Here is a 16250-nt window from a genome sequence, read left to right as displayed (position 1 = left end):
AGGTGGATCCTAATAAAGACATGGGAGAATAATTCCCAATTAGTGACAGTAAACAAAAATATGTATCACATCACAAACTCACAGCCATTCAGACAGATTAGTTGTTTTAAGCCTTTAACCTCATTTTTAAATGTGCAGAGTACAATTCTATTTTAGGTGTTTGCATTGTCTGTGACTTCAACGGTAATTTTCATCTGAATTGATTTTTTTCTTCAAAGTGAGGAAAAAGATAATCTTATAGATATTTTAAGTTATATTGTTACTAATTTCCATAATCCATATCAATATGAAAAGCCATCCCTCTGTAACATAATTGGCCCAAGTAGTGTATGTTTTCTAAATAAAGATAGGGTCATATTCTAATGTAGACTTTTTAAGGTTGAGATAACTTGTACATGTTCACTAGATTTTGATGTATTTTGTTTTCCTCAGTTAAGGATGAGACTATTGGCTCCATTACTGAGGAACAGGTATGCGATTATTTCTCTCAATTATAACATTGTAGGATGATATTTTTTTCTTACATAGTCCACTAATAATCTTAGCACAGAGAACTCCTGTAGACAGATTATTTTGAGTGAAGTGGCTGAGTTTCTTCATGATACCCAGAATCACTTCGAAATGGCTCAACTGACAGAGTATAAAGATTATTTTAGATAACCATTTCATCACATTGTGTTGGAACATCCAAACATTCCAGAGAGATAGTCTGAAGATTCTCCTTCCTCTGACGAATTTCCAAAGTACTGTCCTTACAACGCAAACATGACTGGATCACCAAACTCCCATGTTCTGAAAATTGATCACGAAATTCTGAAGTCATAAAATAATACACAACAGGATCAAGACAACAATTCAGATTTGCAAGACACAAGGAAATGATGTGGAAACATAGAGTGCTGTTAATAAAGGAACAGTTCGAGAAGACACGTTGCTTTACCATCATAAAGAATGGGAAGTTGAGATGGTAAGGAGTGAAACAGACTATGAATACCACTGCACACATTAGAACCATTCTCAAAGCCTTTTTCCTCTCTTTAATATTCTGAGGTGGATCTTGGAATTCTTGTAAAGATTTTCTTGTTTTCCATGTGCAATATGTAATAATTACAACAGGCAATACAAACCCTCCAAGTTCAGCCGCAGTTACCATGCCAATGGATGATATCATACTAATGTCGTGAAGCCCTAAATCAGCAAAGCACGATTCACTGTTATTGGCTAAGCCAGCACTTCTCAGGATGGGCAGTGGCAAACAGGCAGTCCCCACGATGATCCAGACAGCAGCACTGATGCCCACGTCATACCTACGCTTCCAGTTTCTGGCTCTGAATGGCTTGAGGAGAAAGAGGCACCTCTGAAGGCTAATGCATGTCAAGAAAAAAATGCTGGCATACATGTTGAGATATTTTAGATAGAAGCACAGCAGGCAAAGGGCCCTCTGGAATGGCCAGTGACGATTAATATAATAGTAAATCCGAAGAGGTAAGGACAGGACATGAGCAAGGTCCGCCACTGAGAGATTGATCATGAAGATGATGGCCTTGTTCTTCTTGCTGATGAAGCGGCACAGAACCCACAGGGCTGCACTGTTAGCCAGGAGACCCGGGATAAATATGAAGATATAGGTGGTTGCATACAGAGAGTACTGAAATGTCAAAGATGTGACATTGCAGTTACTCTCAGCAGTGCCGGTACTGTTGCTGCCCATCTTGAATATCTCAGTATGTTCAGCAAGGAAAACTGTGGAATTATGGCTCCTGCCAAAAGATATAGGTGGTTCCAAAGATGGAGTACTGAAACAGCATCTATAGATAAGTGTACTTTACTCTCATACTGTTTGTGCTGTTACATCTTGAGTGTTTATGTTTCTTCTTTAGGAAAAGCATTTGCATGGTGATTTCTGTGGAAAATAGAACAAAGATAGAGTCAGAGTCATGTCAACACATGTGAATATGTATATTGGTTGTATTTCTACCACAGAGATGTTTAAATATGAACTTTCATAAATTTGAAAGGTCTCGTCTATGTAAAGATTAAAATAGCATGGCAATTTGCCAAAAGATAAATAGTAGTAAGGAACATATTTTCAGCTATGTTTACATGATCTTTTAAGATCTTATTTTGACCAACAAACTTTGTCAGGTTTTTACTCTGACAAAGAATTACCAGAGTTCCATAGCTAACCAAGATCTCATGGACAAATAATGGACAAATATCCCAACACCCTGTGAAATTCCATGTTGGATTTACTTAACTGTTTCTGCCTACAGTTTGAGATTTGGCAGAGTTACTGTCATCATCTCTGGGTTAATGAAATCTTAGTACATGTTCAATAGTTACTGTATAAGTTATTAGATGGATGCTAAAGTGAGCTATGAATTCACGTGAACAACTCATAGATTAAGGCTCTAAGCAAGGACTTGCAGGTCACCAGGTTTTCTGGATGTTAAGGTCTTGGGGGAAAAACAGCTTCCTTCTTCAAAATTTGACTGAAATCATGGTTTTTTTTGTTTGTAACACCTTTTATAAGCTCTTTCCACAAAATGTCTGTGTTTAATAGCAGTACTATGACAGCTTCAGACACTCAGATACATTGCAACTCTCTTCTCAGTACTTCAGTCAACTACCAAAAGCTCTAGATGGAATCCTGTCATACATGAAACAAGTGGTGGTTCCTTCCCTTTAGTTCTCAATTCCAGTGAAAATTATTCATGTAAACGTTGTGTTTTCAGTGACCATCAATTTTAGAAATATCTTCCATCTATGTAGTGACTTAAAATCTGTTCCCCTGTTGTTTTAACTTAGTTATTCCTGTCAAAATGACAAAGGTAGTCTACTCCCTATTAGACATAAAGGTTCTTCAAATATCTCAAGATAACAATCATGTCTTTTCTCAAGTCTTCCTTATCCAGATTAAACATTCATTTCCTAATATGACATTGTCCTTGTTCTTGGTTTTGTTTTATGTTAGATCATTATTACTTTTGGCCAAAAGCCACTACAGTACAGCTAATTTTATCCTTGAAGCAAACGTTTAACTGCTAAGTATTTGATATTTTTTATGAAATATGTTTTATATATTGATTTCAAACACAAAAAATAAAGAAGATGTTAATGCTTCTTTGTACTTTTAGTACTGGAAAGAGCTACACATTTAATAAGGCCAAAAAATGAGACAGACTTAATGGTAATAAGTACTCAAGTGGCCAAGTAAAATGCATATGTTACAATGTCTCTTGATTTAGTCTGGAAAGTAGCATAGGGTCTCTGACCATGTGTACAAAGCCCATACAGTGTTAAAACCTATGTGGTGTCTCTGCAGTGAGTGCATGTAACTCTTGAATAAACTGTATTTACTGAGCTTAAAGTTCAGTGCTTAGTCAAACAACCAGGTCATTCAGGCAAACAGCTACTTTGATTTTTTTTCATTGAGTTAAATATGCAGCTGAATAGGGAAATTGGTTCAGTAGAGTGTAAATAGTGACAACACTATCACCTTTTTATAATTTTCTTGACTAAGTGAAATAATTGATATTGTGTTGTTTATATTCAGGCTAATTAAAAAAAATACTTGCAAATCCAATCAAGGTGGAGTATTCAAATACTACCATCTTTGGTTTCACTATAAACACAAATAACAATTTTACTAAATGTTCATTTTGGTCAGATGTTATAATAAAGACTGTGTGTAGACTCTATCAATCTTTGACACCAATGTTATGAGACAGAGATATGTAATGGCTGCTTTGTCAGATGAACAAACTGAGGCTTCCAAAAGACAGGAATCACTTCCTTCATGAAGCATTTTTTGACATCCACAAGTTTAAAAAGTCATTTTTCTAGCTTCACCATCTCCATGATTCTGTCTATTCTTTTTAGTGATTATCACATAATATTTCCAGCATCAAGAGGTCACTTTCCTTTCCAGGTGTCATTCCTGTGGGAAACAGCTAGAAATCTCCTATGTGTCAAATACTCAACCTCTTATAAAATCTTTTCCAAAAAAAAAAAATAAGTCTAGTAAAGTGTCTTGAATCTGTGAAGTGTCTGTTGACTGTTTGTTCGGTGAATACTTTTATGAAAGACAGTTGAATATGAGAGACAGAACGTCTCTGAGAGGAAGAGAATGAATGGGGATGAATGAGTGTCTGGGGATTAGAATTTAGCTGTGATGTTTGGCTTGACCACCAGGTGTCATAAGTACACCAATGTTCAAATATACTTGAAGGGGGTTTGTTTGAAACCCCATTAATAGAAAAATTAAAGGAGAGATCAATAGACATTCTGCAAACTCCAGAAACAAAATCCTCTCCACAGTATTTTAGAAGACTTGGTTTATTCTTGTTTTAAGCTTCCATACTTCATAATCATTTTCTAGAGATTTGCATTTCTAGATGTATTATAGATTCCTAAGTTATAGACCTGGTATAGGTATCTAGATAAGAAACAGTTAGTTTTTAAAAGAGGAAAACAATGCCAGAAAAGGGAAAATTAAAAGTTACAAATTCGCACAAAAAGTTAGTGGTGATGGCTGAACTGGGGTCTCTTGCCTGTCACCACAGAACAATATCTACTGTTCTAGGAACTTTGAAGGCAGAAAGCACGTTTTTATAATTATACAATAACACAAATGTTCAGAAATGAACTAATGCCAGGTTTTAGACCACTAACCTTGACACTGAACTGCTAAAACAAGAGGGATCTCTTCCTTCCAATTTTTCCAGGGCAAATACACTATTTTTAAATGAATGATTTTAGTCCATGATGATAAGTTTGTATAAGAAGCTGCCTTTTAAAAAAAAAACTTATTTATGTTATTCTTGATCTTTCATTATTTCTACAGTAAGGAAATGAGTTCTATTAGAAAACAGAGATAAGTAAAGACAAAACAAATTTTATTAATGTAAAATACTCAGCCTGAGATTCTCATACAATCTGGTTTTATCCATATACAGACATTTATATAAACATGAGTTATATGGCTCAACATTTTCATTTATAACTTTCCAGGAAAATTTTCTAGGTATGCTGATTTATAAACTAATTCTTATGGAGCCATTTTAATTGAATTTGACTTATATATACATATAACTTTATAAACAGTTTTAATCATTTGATCATAGTGTAAAATTCCATGTCAGTAACATCTAAATCATAAATTTAAATGACATTTACATTTTTTTCAGAATTATCTAGTATAATTTATTTAATTAATGGACATTGTAGTAGATTACCATTTTCTTTGTTGTTAGAAACAATTAGAAAGTCCAGAATGGTGTTACCTGCCTACAATACCAATGTGGGGAGGTTCAGACAGGAAGATCAAGAGTTCAAGGTCATCATCATAGCATAGATATATCAATAGCAACCTAGTGCCATGTGAGATCTTTCCTCAAAAAAAAAATAAAAGCTATACTAACATTATTGTACACCCATCTTTATATCTTTGAGCAACTTGTTTCTTAAATTTTAAGTTGGACTGCTAGGCATTAAATGTGTTTTCAAATTATCCAAGAAGGTTTCCCATATGAAACTTCAAAGTCCATGTTCTTTTCTGTAATATCACAATATCAATTATGTTGGTATTCCAAATAGATCAAATCCTAGCTATCTAGTAGTAGCATGATATAGTTAAGTATGACTCAATCAAATGATAGGTGACAAATTGTGAACCCATATGCTGAGCATAGCTGTATACATTGTTAAATATTTTAATAAAGCTAAATAACATATCCTTTACCTCATATATTTATGATTTTCTTGAGACCACTTAAGATTTCCTGCTAGCAACTCTCCCGTATTCTAAGTGTTCTTTGCTATTTTGTGATATTGCACAATAGACCTCCAGATTGTACGCTCATTCTTCAGCACCAAGCTAATGGATCAGCTGTAGTTGGAAAACTACAAGTTACCTTAACAGCATAATGAAAAAGAATCTTGAAAGTTACACTTTTAATAAACCTGTAACTACAAATCCAAATACCTTAACACATGGTCCTCAAATTAATCATTCCTCAGAGTGATCTAAAATACAGTCCTACCAGAATTCCTCATTCAGTAGATCTGAGATGGAGACCACTAATAAACATTTCTAAGAATTATCACATGGGATTTGGGGATCATTCTGAAAATAACTGCTCTAACACACCTCCAATACCAGAAAGAATTGTTTTAGCTCAGAAAAGTGATTTTTTTTCCACTCACAAACATTTTTTTTTCTTTTTTCTTTTTTTCGAGACCGGGTTTCTCTGTATAGCCCTGGTTGTCCTGGAACTCACTCTGTAGACCAGGTTGGCCACGAACTCAGAAATCCACCTGTCTCTGCCTCCCAAGTGCTGGGATCAAAGGTGTGCACCACCACTGCTCGGCCACAAACATTTTTAAATTTTTTAACTCACTATTTTTTCTTTTCCACATTGGAGATTAGGAAATTTTTTTGACAAGTTTGTGGTCTAATTTCCAACAATTTCTAATATGGTCTGGCATCTTTACCTATACTCAATTATCTCTCCCCTCTTGATATCCTGGGAAAAATACCACTAATAATACTACTGATATAAAAAATTAAAGGAGGTTTATCTCAGTGATTAAGAGCACTTGTTATTGCAAAGGACTGGGGTTCGATTCCCAGTCCCTACAGGGGGGTTACACCACCTCCTAATAGAGTAGGCACACATAGTACACAAACATACATGCAGGCAGAAAACTCAAGCACATAAAATAATAAAAAGAAACCTAATTTTAAAAAGTTAGAATACTCCATAATCTTTAAGTTTTTAAAAATATTCAGGGCTCTGTTTAAAAAAATAAATCTTTCATAAGTGGAAAACAATCTCAGTTATCTAAATTAGTTATTTATTATCCAATGCATCTTTGAGCAAAGATTATTGAACTTATTTCTAAAACATCTTATTCAACCAGTTCCACACAAAAGTTATTTTTTAATGTTGAGAGTCACTGCCATGCTGTGGCTTAAGAACTTGTATAAACAATGTTTCCCAAAATTCAAACCACGTCAAGACAAAACATGTACTATAAACAACTTACTTTGTCTTAAACTTCCTAGTCCTCCTCCAGTGTCAGGAACTTCAAAACAGAAGGTTCAATAAAAGTTAAAGGACACAGTGACTTTAAGACTTTCTTTGGTTTCAGAATATAACTGGTAAAAACACTTTGCTCATTTGTAGCTGATTTTCATTTTAACAGTAAAATCTATTTCTGACTTTACTACTACCCCCTCCCCCAGAATTTGGAAAAACTCATAAACTGTGTCCCCAAACCACCTATTTCAAATTGTTTTTTATCTGGTGCCAATGTAACTTAAATTTAATTTTCTGGCTTTGTTTTTTTTCTTAACCATAAATATACTATAGTAGTATAACTACTTTAACTAAACTATACTAAACTAAACTTTAAACTAAATACTATAACTATTTTCAGAAAAATCTTAGTTTGAAAACAAATATCTGTGCTTATGAGTTGTTTTTCTTGATTTATCTTATCTACAGTCTTGTAAATTATACAATGTGCACCATTGTTTATATGTTAAAGGAAGGAAGCTAATTTTTACAATGTTTGCATCTAGTATATAGTAATAACATGATGCGTGCTGTTTTTATTCTTTTGTTTTGTGAAATTCTTCTGAGTCATGAGAGAAGACAAATATAAATACATTTCAAAGCTCAGCTTAAGTTTCGTTTACCTCAGGAAACCACTCATGACTTTATAAGCCCTATCATCCTCAACTTTCTTTGGATTTTTGATGTATTTGGCAACTTACAACTGCATGAATACCATATTTCATGACAATTGAATTTACTGGAAATTCCTAATGTACTTTATACCCCCTTATATGATTTAATCCTCATAACAACTCAGAATTTGACATCTGGAAGCAGGTACATAATTTTATACTATTTGGAGAATTAATTTTAAGTTATAACTTCCTTCATATGCATGTTATCTTAGTATTTTTTAAATGTTCCTACTCCTTTGGAAGTGTGTTATATGGCCACTATGACATAGACTCAACCCCTACAACACATATCTTGAACATGTTTACCAATGACTAGCCTCATTCATAGTCAATGAATCATATTTCTATTTTCCTGAACTTTAAAATATATAGTAACTTCTTTTGTCCTGCTTCAGTCAGTTCTAATCTAACATGACAGCATGACAGCCTTTGTCTCCATCTATTGTTTAACTTCCTAGTCTCTTCTATCGAAGCTCATTGAAATTGAGTTGATATTATCTTCAAGTTCTTCAAGGTAAGGAATTACTTGATATTCACACAAACAACTGAGAAAATAACTCAATAGTGAAAGCCAAAAGAACATAGATAGATAGATAGATAGATAGATAGATAGATAGATAGATAGATAGATAGATAGATAGAGAGAAAGTTCAAATATTCACAAGGAAATGTCTATGTAACACAAATAACAAGGAAATAGAATATTAAATAAATAATATTATAATACCATGAAATATTGAGATAATGAATACTTGAGAATCCCATTAACATCTAATGTCCTAAATCAAATATAAGCAAATTAGTCACGTTGGGGGAAAGGTACACATTGGTAAAATGGAATAAGATGAATGATTATATTCAACTATATGTTCTCCTCAGAGAACAGAGAGAATGAATTATTAATACGCAAAATACCCTTAATTCATTCTCTGCATTAAAACACTAAAACAAATCTACTAATAAGTAAAGCATAGCATATGCCTTAATTTTAGCTCCCTGAACAGTGAGCTAGCTAGCATAAGAGCTCAATAATTCAAAGCAAAGTTGAGCAACATAGAAAAAGGAAAGATGTTTTCCAGCCTTTCTAGTACCCTCAGAACTCCCAGGGTCTCAACCACCAACCAAGGACTGCACATGGAGGGGTCTGATTGTTCTGGCAGCATGTGTATAGTAGAGGATTGCAAATTCAATCATCAATAGGAGGAGAGGACCTCAGCCCTGTGAAGGTTCTGTGCCCCAGTGTAAGGGAATGCCAGGGCCAGAAAGTGGGAGAGGGTAGGGTGGCAGGCATGGGGAGGGGGGGAGGCAACAGGGGTTTGTTTTTGTTGTTTTTGTTTGTTTCTTTGTTTTTTGGAGGGGAAACTGGGAAAGGTGAAATTTACATGAAAATAAAGAAAATATCTAATTAATAAATAATAAAATAAATAAATAAATAAGAAAAAGGAAAGATGAATTAAGAGAGGGAAATTTTGTACTTTAGCAAATATAAAGTAACTTACAAACTGTTTAGTAACATGGATAAAAACATCATGAGAAAAATATAAAAATGTTTTAATTAGTCTCTAGAGAAAATTTTAGATTAAAAGATATATTAAAAGAGACAGCATTTTGAAATCTATGATATAATATTCTATATTATACAAGCATCAATAGAAAAATAACACTAAATTAAAATCTTGCAACATTACAATATGAATAAGCAAAAAAGAATATAAAATAATAGAAAAAACAAGGAAGACAAAATTGATTCCTAGAATCCATAAACAAAACTGTGAAACCTTTAACTTTACTAGCAAAGGTAAATTAAGGGAAAAAATACCACAACTTACTAAAAACAAGGGTTAAAAGAGAAGACATTACTGACTGAAAAGAATAAGGGTCATGAAAAATATTATTAACAACAGTATGCCAATGTTTACATGGCTAAATTTGGATATTAACAGAAATCAGTCAAATTTTATTATAAATTTTTCTTTTAAAAATCAAATGAACCTAGGAAGAAAGAAAACAAAATTCACAATCAATGATCATACCAGAATGAAAAGTGTAGGCTATGAAGACTTCACTAATAACTTAAAAAGCTTTTAAAAATGAATTAAGACTGAAGCTTCAATGTTGTTAAAATGGCAATGGAGCCATGTTGTTCTACAAATTAATTGCATTACCTGTCAAATCATAGCTGCCTTATTGACAAAATAATGCAGAAATCTTTCTCCAAAAGTGCAAAGAACTTATGACAAGAGAGAAAACATAGAAGATGCAGACTTTCACATTTAAAATGATAGTAATTAAAGCAATGTGATAGGAGCATGATGATAGACATCATATAGATTAATGCAATCTATTTTAAAGTTTAGAAATATAACCTATAATTTGGCAACTGGAAGCATGTACATGATTTTACAGGGTTTGGGGAATTTGGGAAGTGTTGATCAAGGGGTGCTCTAGAAGAGTACCAATAAAATGTTAGGAAGAAGAAATAATAATTCAATGATCACAGAACAATTGAATAGCTGAACGTAAAAGTATGAAGTTGGTACCTATTGCTGCCTTGAACCTTTCATTTATCAGCTCAGCTAAGCTATAGTTCTAGCTATTCAATGACGCATGCATGAACACACACACACACACACACACACACACACACACACACACACCATTTTATGAGCTCCTAAGAAGATTCCATATCTTTTCAATTGTAGATAGTACTGTAAAATAAAAAGCATAAGTTGCAGTTATCTCTTTTTAGAACATAGCAGTTTTACAGAAGAGTAGTTTTCTTTATGGATATTTTCATACATGTACATAATTAATTTGCTTATTTCCCCATTCTCTCTTACCCTTCTTTTTCCTCTTTCCCAATGGCCACCCCACTCCAAATTGTCTACTTTCTACTTTCATTATACATGCATAATGATAAACTCTTCATTCATGGGAAGAAATGTGATAGTTGTGTTTCTTAGTCTGGCTTATTTTGTCTAATAGACTGTCAAACGGGTTTGACAGTCAAACAGGGGTTTTGTCAAACAGGTTTTTTTTTCATTTTCCTTGTGATGAAATCATTTTCTTCTTCATGCTTGACTAATACCCCTATTATACAACACTTCCATTACATATTCTTTCATTGAACTGTAGCTTGGATAATTCCATGCTTATTGTGCATAGTAGTGAAATAAATATAAATATTTAGGTATTGTTTATTTTTCAGATATATACGTAAGAAGTATTACAGAATCACATGACACTTCTACTTTCAGGTTTTTGAAGACTTCCCATAAAGATTTTTATAAATCAGCTAGACTAATAAACCTTTTAATTATCAGGAGAAAATAATTCCTTTTTTAAATATTGTATTAGTTACTTTCCTGTTTCTGAGATAAAAATATTATGACCAAGAACTTAAAATTACTTTAGCTTACAATTCCAGATCTGAAGATCATAATGGCAAGAGGAGGAGGCATGCCAGCAGGCAGCTGGAGCAGGAAGCTGAACAATCATATCTTCAGCCAACAACATGAAACAGAGAGTGAACTGCAAGTGGAACAAAGCTATAAAGTGCAAATCCCACCCCAGTGACACATTTCCTCCAACAAAGCCATAACATAGTAAAGATTCCAGAACTTCCACTAACAGTGTCACCAACTGGGGACCACATCTTTAAATATCTGAGCCTATGGGGGAAATATCTTCTTCAAACAATACACACATAATACCAATACTTTTTTTCTCCTTGGTGGCAGTTATTCTGGGTTATCAAAACAAAGTGGCAATGTTTTGATTTATGTTTCCTGGTTGGCAAGGATCTTGAACATTTTTCATGTACTTATTGCTTCCACCATTAGGTGGTGTGTAGCTCTGCATGTTTGGGGGAAGGAGTCAGTGGCTCTATATTCATGGGGGTCTTTATCTTCATGACTTCTCCATGTCTTTGTTTCTCACAAGAATGGAACCCTACCTTAGGCAAAGCTGTGTATATAACAACTAATAGGAAGCTGCTTATGCTAAAATGCCACTGATGCCTTACTTGTACCCAGAAGGTTACTAAAAACGGAAGGGACCTGAAATCTCTGCTATACTTTTATGTATGTCTTTGTTTTACATCAGCTGATGGCACAGAGTTAGGCCTTAGATCCATAAGGACAGCTTAGTAATACTTTTTGGCCCGGATTCTTGCTCTATTTAAATTTAAAGTTCACATCAGCTCTGCACATGAACTTATAGTCCTTGGTCCCCTTTTTCTACTCCTGTTCAGAGTGTGGCCATCTTCTCTTTCTACTTTTTGCTATTGCTTAAAAATTTTTAATTAGGCTATTGGGGTGTATAACAAAGTAAGCTTCTTGGGACAGCCAGAGCCCTAGCTTTCACTCTAAAATCTCAGTACAAGAGATTGATTCCAGATAATCAGGCATGTGACAGGATTTTAATATGTTTGAAGACATTTCCATGAAATGCTTTAAGGGAAATCATTTAGATTATCTGATAGATGAATTTTGGAATTTCTCCTGGATTTTAATGAATCTGATGTTCACTAACCTGATTAGAATTAAATGTGTCAATGACTATTGAATATGGTGAAAAGATTATAGTAGTCCAAGGAATGATTTGGCAATAGAAGGACTCAAAATACTGCCTTTGAAAATTTTTAATCACTCCTAAATACAATAAAGTTGTAGAATATCATTTATGTATCCATTATAATTATAAATATCAAATATGTGGAAATACAGAATAGAATTGCTTATTCCTTAATATGTAAGAGGAAATGGCCAAAGGAAAGTTAAAGCCCATGGATTTGAATTTGAAGCTGAAGCTTCATGTTGATAACCTATAAGCACTTTCATTTTCTATTAAAGCAAACTTATCTTCTGTTGTCATAGGGGCAATTTAGTTCAACTAAAACAAATATCATCTTTTAAGTTTCCAATTACATAAATAATTTTCTTAAAGAAAAGCACTGACTGGAAACACACAGATAATAAATCTGAAGTGGAAGAAGCACAAGTGAAGCTAGTAATAGTAAACATCTAAACTGCTCTGTGTTCCCTCTAGTCAAAACAGGCCCCTGAATTCTGACTAAAGATTTTTCTTTACCTTTGCATTAGGAATTTATGATAGCATCCTGTTTGGTAGTTGTCTCTGATTCTTTTCAAGACGCACTACCCCACTTTCTCATGTTTCTAAACCAAGAACATCATTCTAGTCCTAGTAAGTGTCAAGATGTAAGGCACAGTGTGTAAATCACAAATCTTCTAGCTCTGTGGAATGTCTATTTATTTGTATGGACTATGTTGACATAACCCAATAAAGGTGAGAGATAAACTTGCTGTTTTAGAGGTGCCATTTTTCTACATTTGGGTAAACTACTCAGGCTTTCCTATTTTTTGTTTGTGCTACTTGTGGTCCCCTAAAATCTGTATGTTAGAACCTACTCATCAATATGATGACAGTAAAGGGTGAGATTTGGGGGAAAGTGGTTAAGTGAAATCTTTATGATGGAACTGCCAACTTTACAAAAATGCTTTCAAGAGATTTGCTTTCCACCATATAAAGATGTGTGAAGAACCTACCAAGTATGTGCCAGAATAAAAGATGCTCAACACTAAGACCCCATGGTACTTTACCTTGATATTATACTTCTTACCTTCTAGTTCATGACTATAAGCTCTTCAGCTTCTGGTCACCAAATAAACTAAGAAAATAAATATACTAAAAGATCCACACATGTCTAATGTCTATTGGTTTTCAGGAAACACCCTCTGCAGCAAATCAAGGTTGTAATACAGCAGAAATAATATTTATGGTGTCAACAGATGACAATACTCTATATAAGGAGCTTTTATGGAAACTCCTTATAAGTAAGTGAATCACATTGCACATTATTGTAATTTGGAAGGGAAAGCTGTCATCCTTTTCAGGTAAGTATTGTTAGAATTGTTAGTTGTCCTTGAGCTGGTCTTCTTAAATGAGGCTTACTGGCCCTTTCAAACCATAGATTTGTAAATGTATAGCAGTAATCCATTATCAAGTGTAAATTATATATACCAGATTTTAGCAACTCTAAAAGTACAAATAACCTCCATGAAAAGTAAATCCAACTTCGCAGTCAGGGCCATTATGTGTTAGGATATAGTCCATTAGCTCAAGAACCAAATTCTGGTATGTTTTTCAAATGTTTCTGCACAATGTGTAAACATAAATGAAGGTGGACAACTGCAATATTATGGCCTCTTCATGAGGCACCTCCTGAAGATTACAGCAAACTTAATACTTTCAGTGGGAAGAACACTTAGAGGTGACCTTAACTACCCATTTTGCTCAAAAGTTAAAGTCCCAGGAGGCATAATCCTATCCAATTTCATGTGTCACAACTGATGTTTTAGATGGACAATGTGTGATTCAGAAAGTGTACTGTGTTGATGGGGTTTGAGGAACAAATATCGGGCTAGAATTTTCTAGTTAATGTAAATCTAATTGTAAAATGGTTAGACAAGTATATGAGACCTGTCCTAGATAAAGTAACAAAAGCCAAAGCTTTGGACTTCATACCCACTAGATTAAAATGACAAGTCAGAAAGAAGAAACCGTAGGGAACATGGATAGCATAGCAAGTAGAGTATATCCATTTCTAGTTAGAACATCAAATATAGTGCTGCTTCGTAAAACACTTTGGAAGTACCTCAAAATGTTACACATAGAATTACTGTATGACTCAAGCTGTCAATCTCCATGTATTACAACCAAAGAAATTAAAACTTCGAAAATTATAAAATTAATGTGTGAATGTTAATAGCAGTATCATTCATTGTAATAAAAACAGAAATAAGCCACAAGTCCATCAATAAAAGCTGGATGAAAAAAAATACAATGTCAGGATGGAGGCAAAGTATATAAATGTTCAGAAACCATCTCAACAAAATCCGTTGCAGATAGTGTCATCATTCAAGATACAACAAGAAGCTCTAGCCAGCATAATAATACAAAGCAAAGAGGAAATAAAGGGCAAATATAAAGCAAAAAAGACATATTATCTATTTAAAAACAATGACTTTCAAGTATAAAAAAAAATGAAGGAATCTGGGAAGCGGCTAGTCTCACAAAGACTTTAAGTGCCATGGTGGAGGGATACCCAGGGGTCCCAACAACTCAAAGGAGAGGAGGAGGGGTGGGGGAAGGATTGTGGGAGTGATTGATCGGGAGGGGGCCGTGAGTGGTTGTGCATGATATAAAGAGAATAAGTAGAAAAACAAAATTATAAGAAAATACCCAATAAAAATTTCATAGACATAACAATGATATATTTATAACAGCTGAAAAATCCTTGTATAACCAAACATATACAGGAACTATATATTGAAATCTACAAAATACTGATACAACATCCAGGTTTATATTAAAAAATATGTGTTTGTGGGAACAGAATATTATAAAGGCTATTACCCAATCCCAAGTGGCCATCTCTAAACAGTTGTATTTATAATCAATACACTATATGTGTTTATCTCTATATTATAAAAATAATATATGTCTATATTATATATTATATATTATATGAAATATACATAATACATATATAACAACAATTATAGAAGATGAGGTTTTGAATCAGAAATAGTTTGAGGTAGTGGACTTGGAGAAGGAAAGGGTGGGGTGGCTGATGCAAATAAAGTGTATTCATGTATGAAATTCTCAGAAAACTTTCAAAATTATATTTAAAGTTCTAGAAGTTGTTCTTGTTAGTTTTTGTCAATTTCACACACAGTAGAGTCACCTGGAAAGAGGGCACCTCAACTGAGAAAATAAATCCATCAGATTGGCCTGTATGCAAGTCTCTGGAACATTTTCTTAATTGATGATTGAGGAGGGAAGGTCCAGTCCACTGTGGGTGGTATCACCCTTGGGCAGGTGGTACTGGGTTGTATAGCAAAGCAAGCTAAGTGAGCCTTGGACTGCAAGGCAGTAAGCAGCAGTTTTTCAGTCTCTGCTTCAGTTTCTGCTGATTTTTGCCCTGAGTCTTTACCCTGATTTTCTTCAGTCAAGTTGACCTAAGAGTGTTAAATTGAAATGAACACTTCCCTCCCCTAAGTTGTTATTTATTAGTGTTTTATCACCACAGAGAATCAGTAGGACAGATGTACATTCTCCCCAGCCTGATATATAGTTTAATAGGGTCACAAACCCCAGCAGATATTTTTGTAGAATATGATGCTGCTTATTTGAAAACATTTATCATGAGGCAAATAAACTATAACAAATAAGATATATATATATATATATAACTGTTGTTATATATGTATTATGTATATTTCATATAATATATAATATATAATATATTATTTTTATAATATATATAGAGATAAACACATATAGTGTATTGATTATAAATACAACTGTTTAGAGATAGCCACTTGGGATTGGGTAATAGTCTTTATAATATTCTGTTCCCACAAACACATATTTTTTAATATAAACCTGGATGTTGTATCAGTATTTT

At 33.7% G+C, this 16250-nt stretch overlaps 1 protein-coding gene across 6 annotated transcripts in view; it reads right to left on the bottom strand.

Annotated features, from left to right (window-relative positions):
- Positions 1-6: 6 nt before the first annotated feature.
- Positions 7-16250, bottom strand: part of LOC116088090 (putative P2Y purinoceptor 10) — a 23062-nt gene continuing 6818 nt past the window's right edge. For 3 of the 6 annotated variants that reach the window (XM_031366677.1, XM_031366669.1, XM_031366649.1), the window contains exon 2: positions 7-1903. In XM_031366677.1, the coding sequence (XP_031222537.1) occupies positions 653-1711 (1059 nt within the window). In that variant the 5' untranslated portion in view covers positions 1712-1903 and the 3' untranslated portion in view covers positions 7-652. Of the gene's footprint in view, positions 1904-4674; positions 4819-7050; positions 7090-16250 lie in introns of those variants that run through there. The other 3 variants (XM_031366680.1, XM_031366660.1, XM_031366688.1) reach the window with 2 other exon arrangements.

This window comes from Mastomys coucha, chromosome X (genome assembly GCF_008632895.1).
Source record: "Mastomys coucha isolate ucsf_1 chromosome X, UCSF_Mcou_1, whole genome shotgun sequence".
NCBI classification, from domain to species: Eukaryota; Metazoa; Chordata; class Mammalia; order Rodentia; family Muridae; genus Mastomys; species Mastomys coucha.
This window is presented reverse-complemented; position numbering and strand designations above follow the sequence as displayed.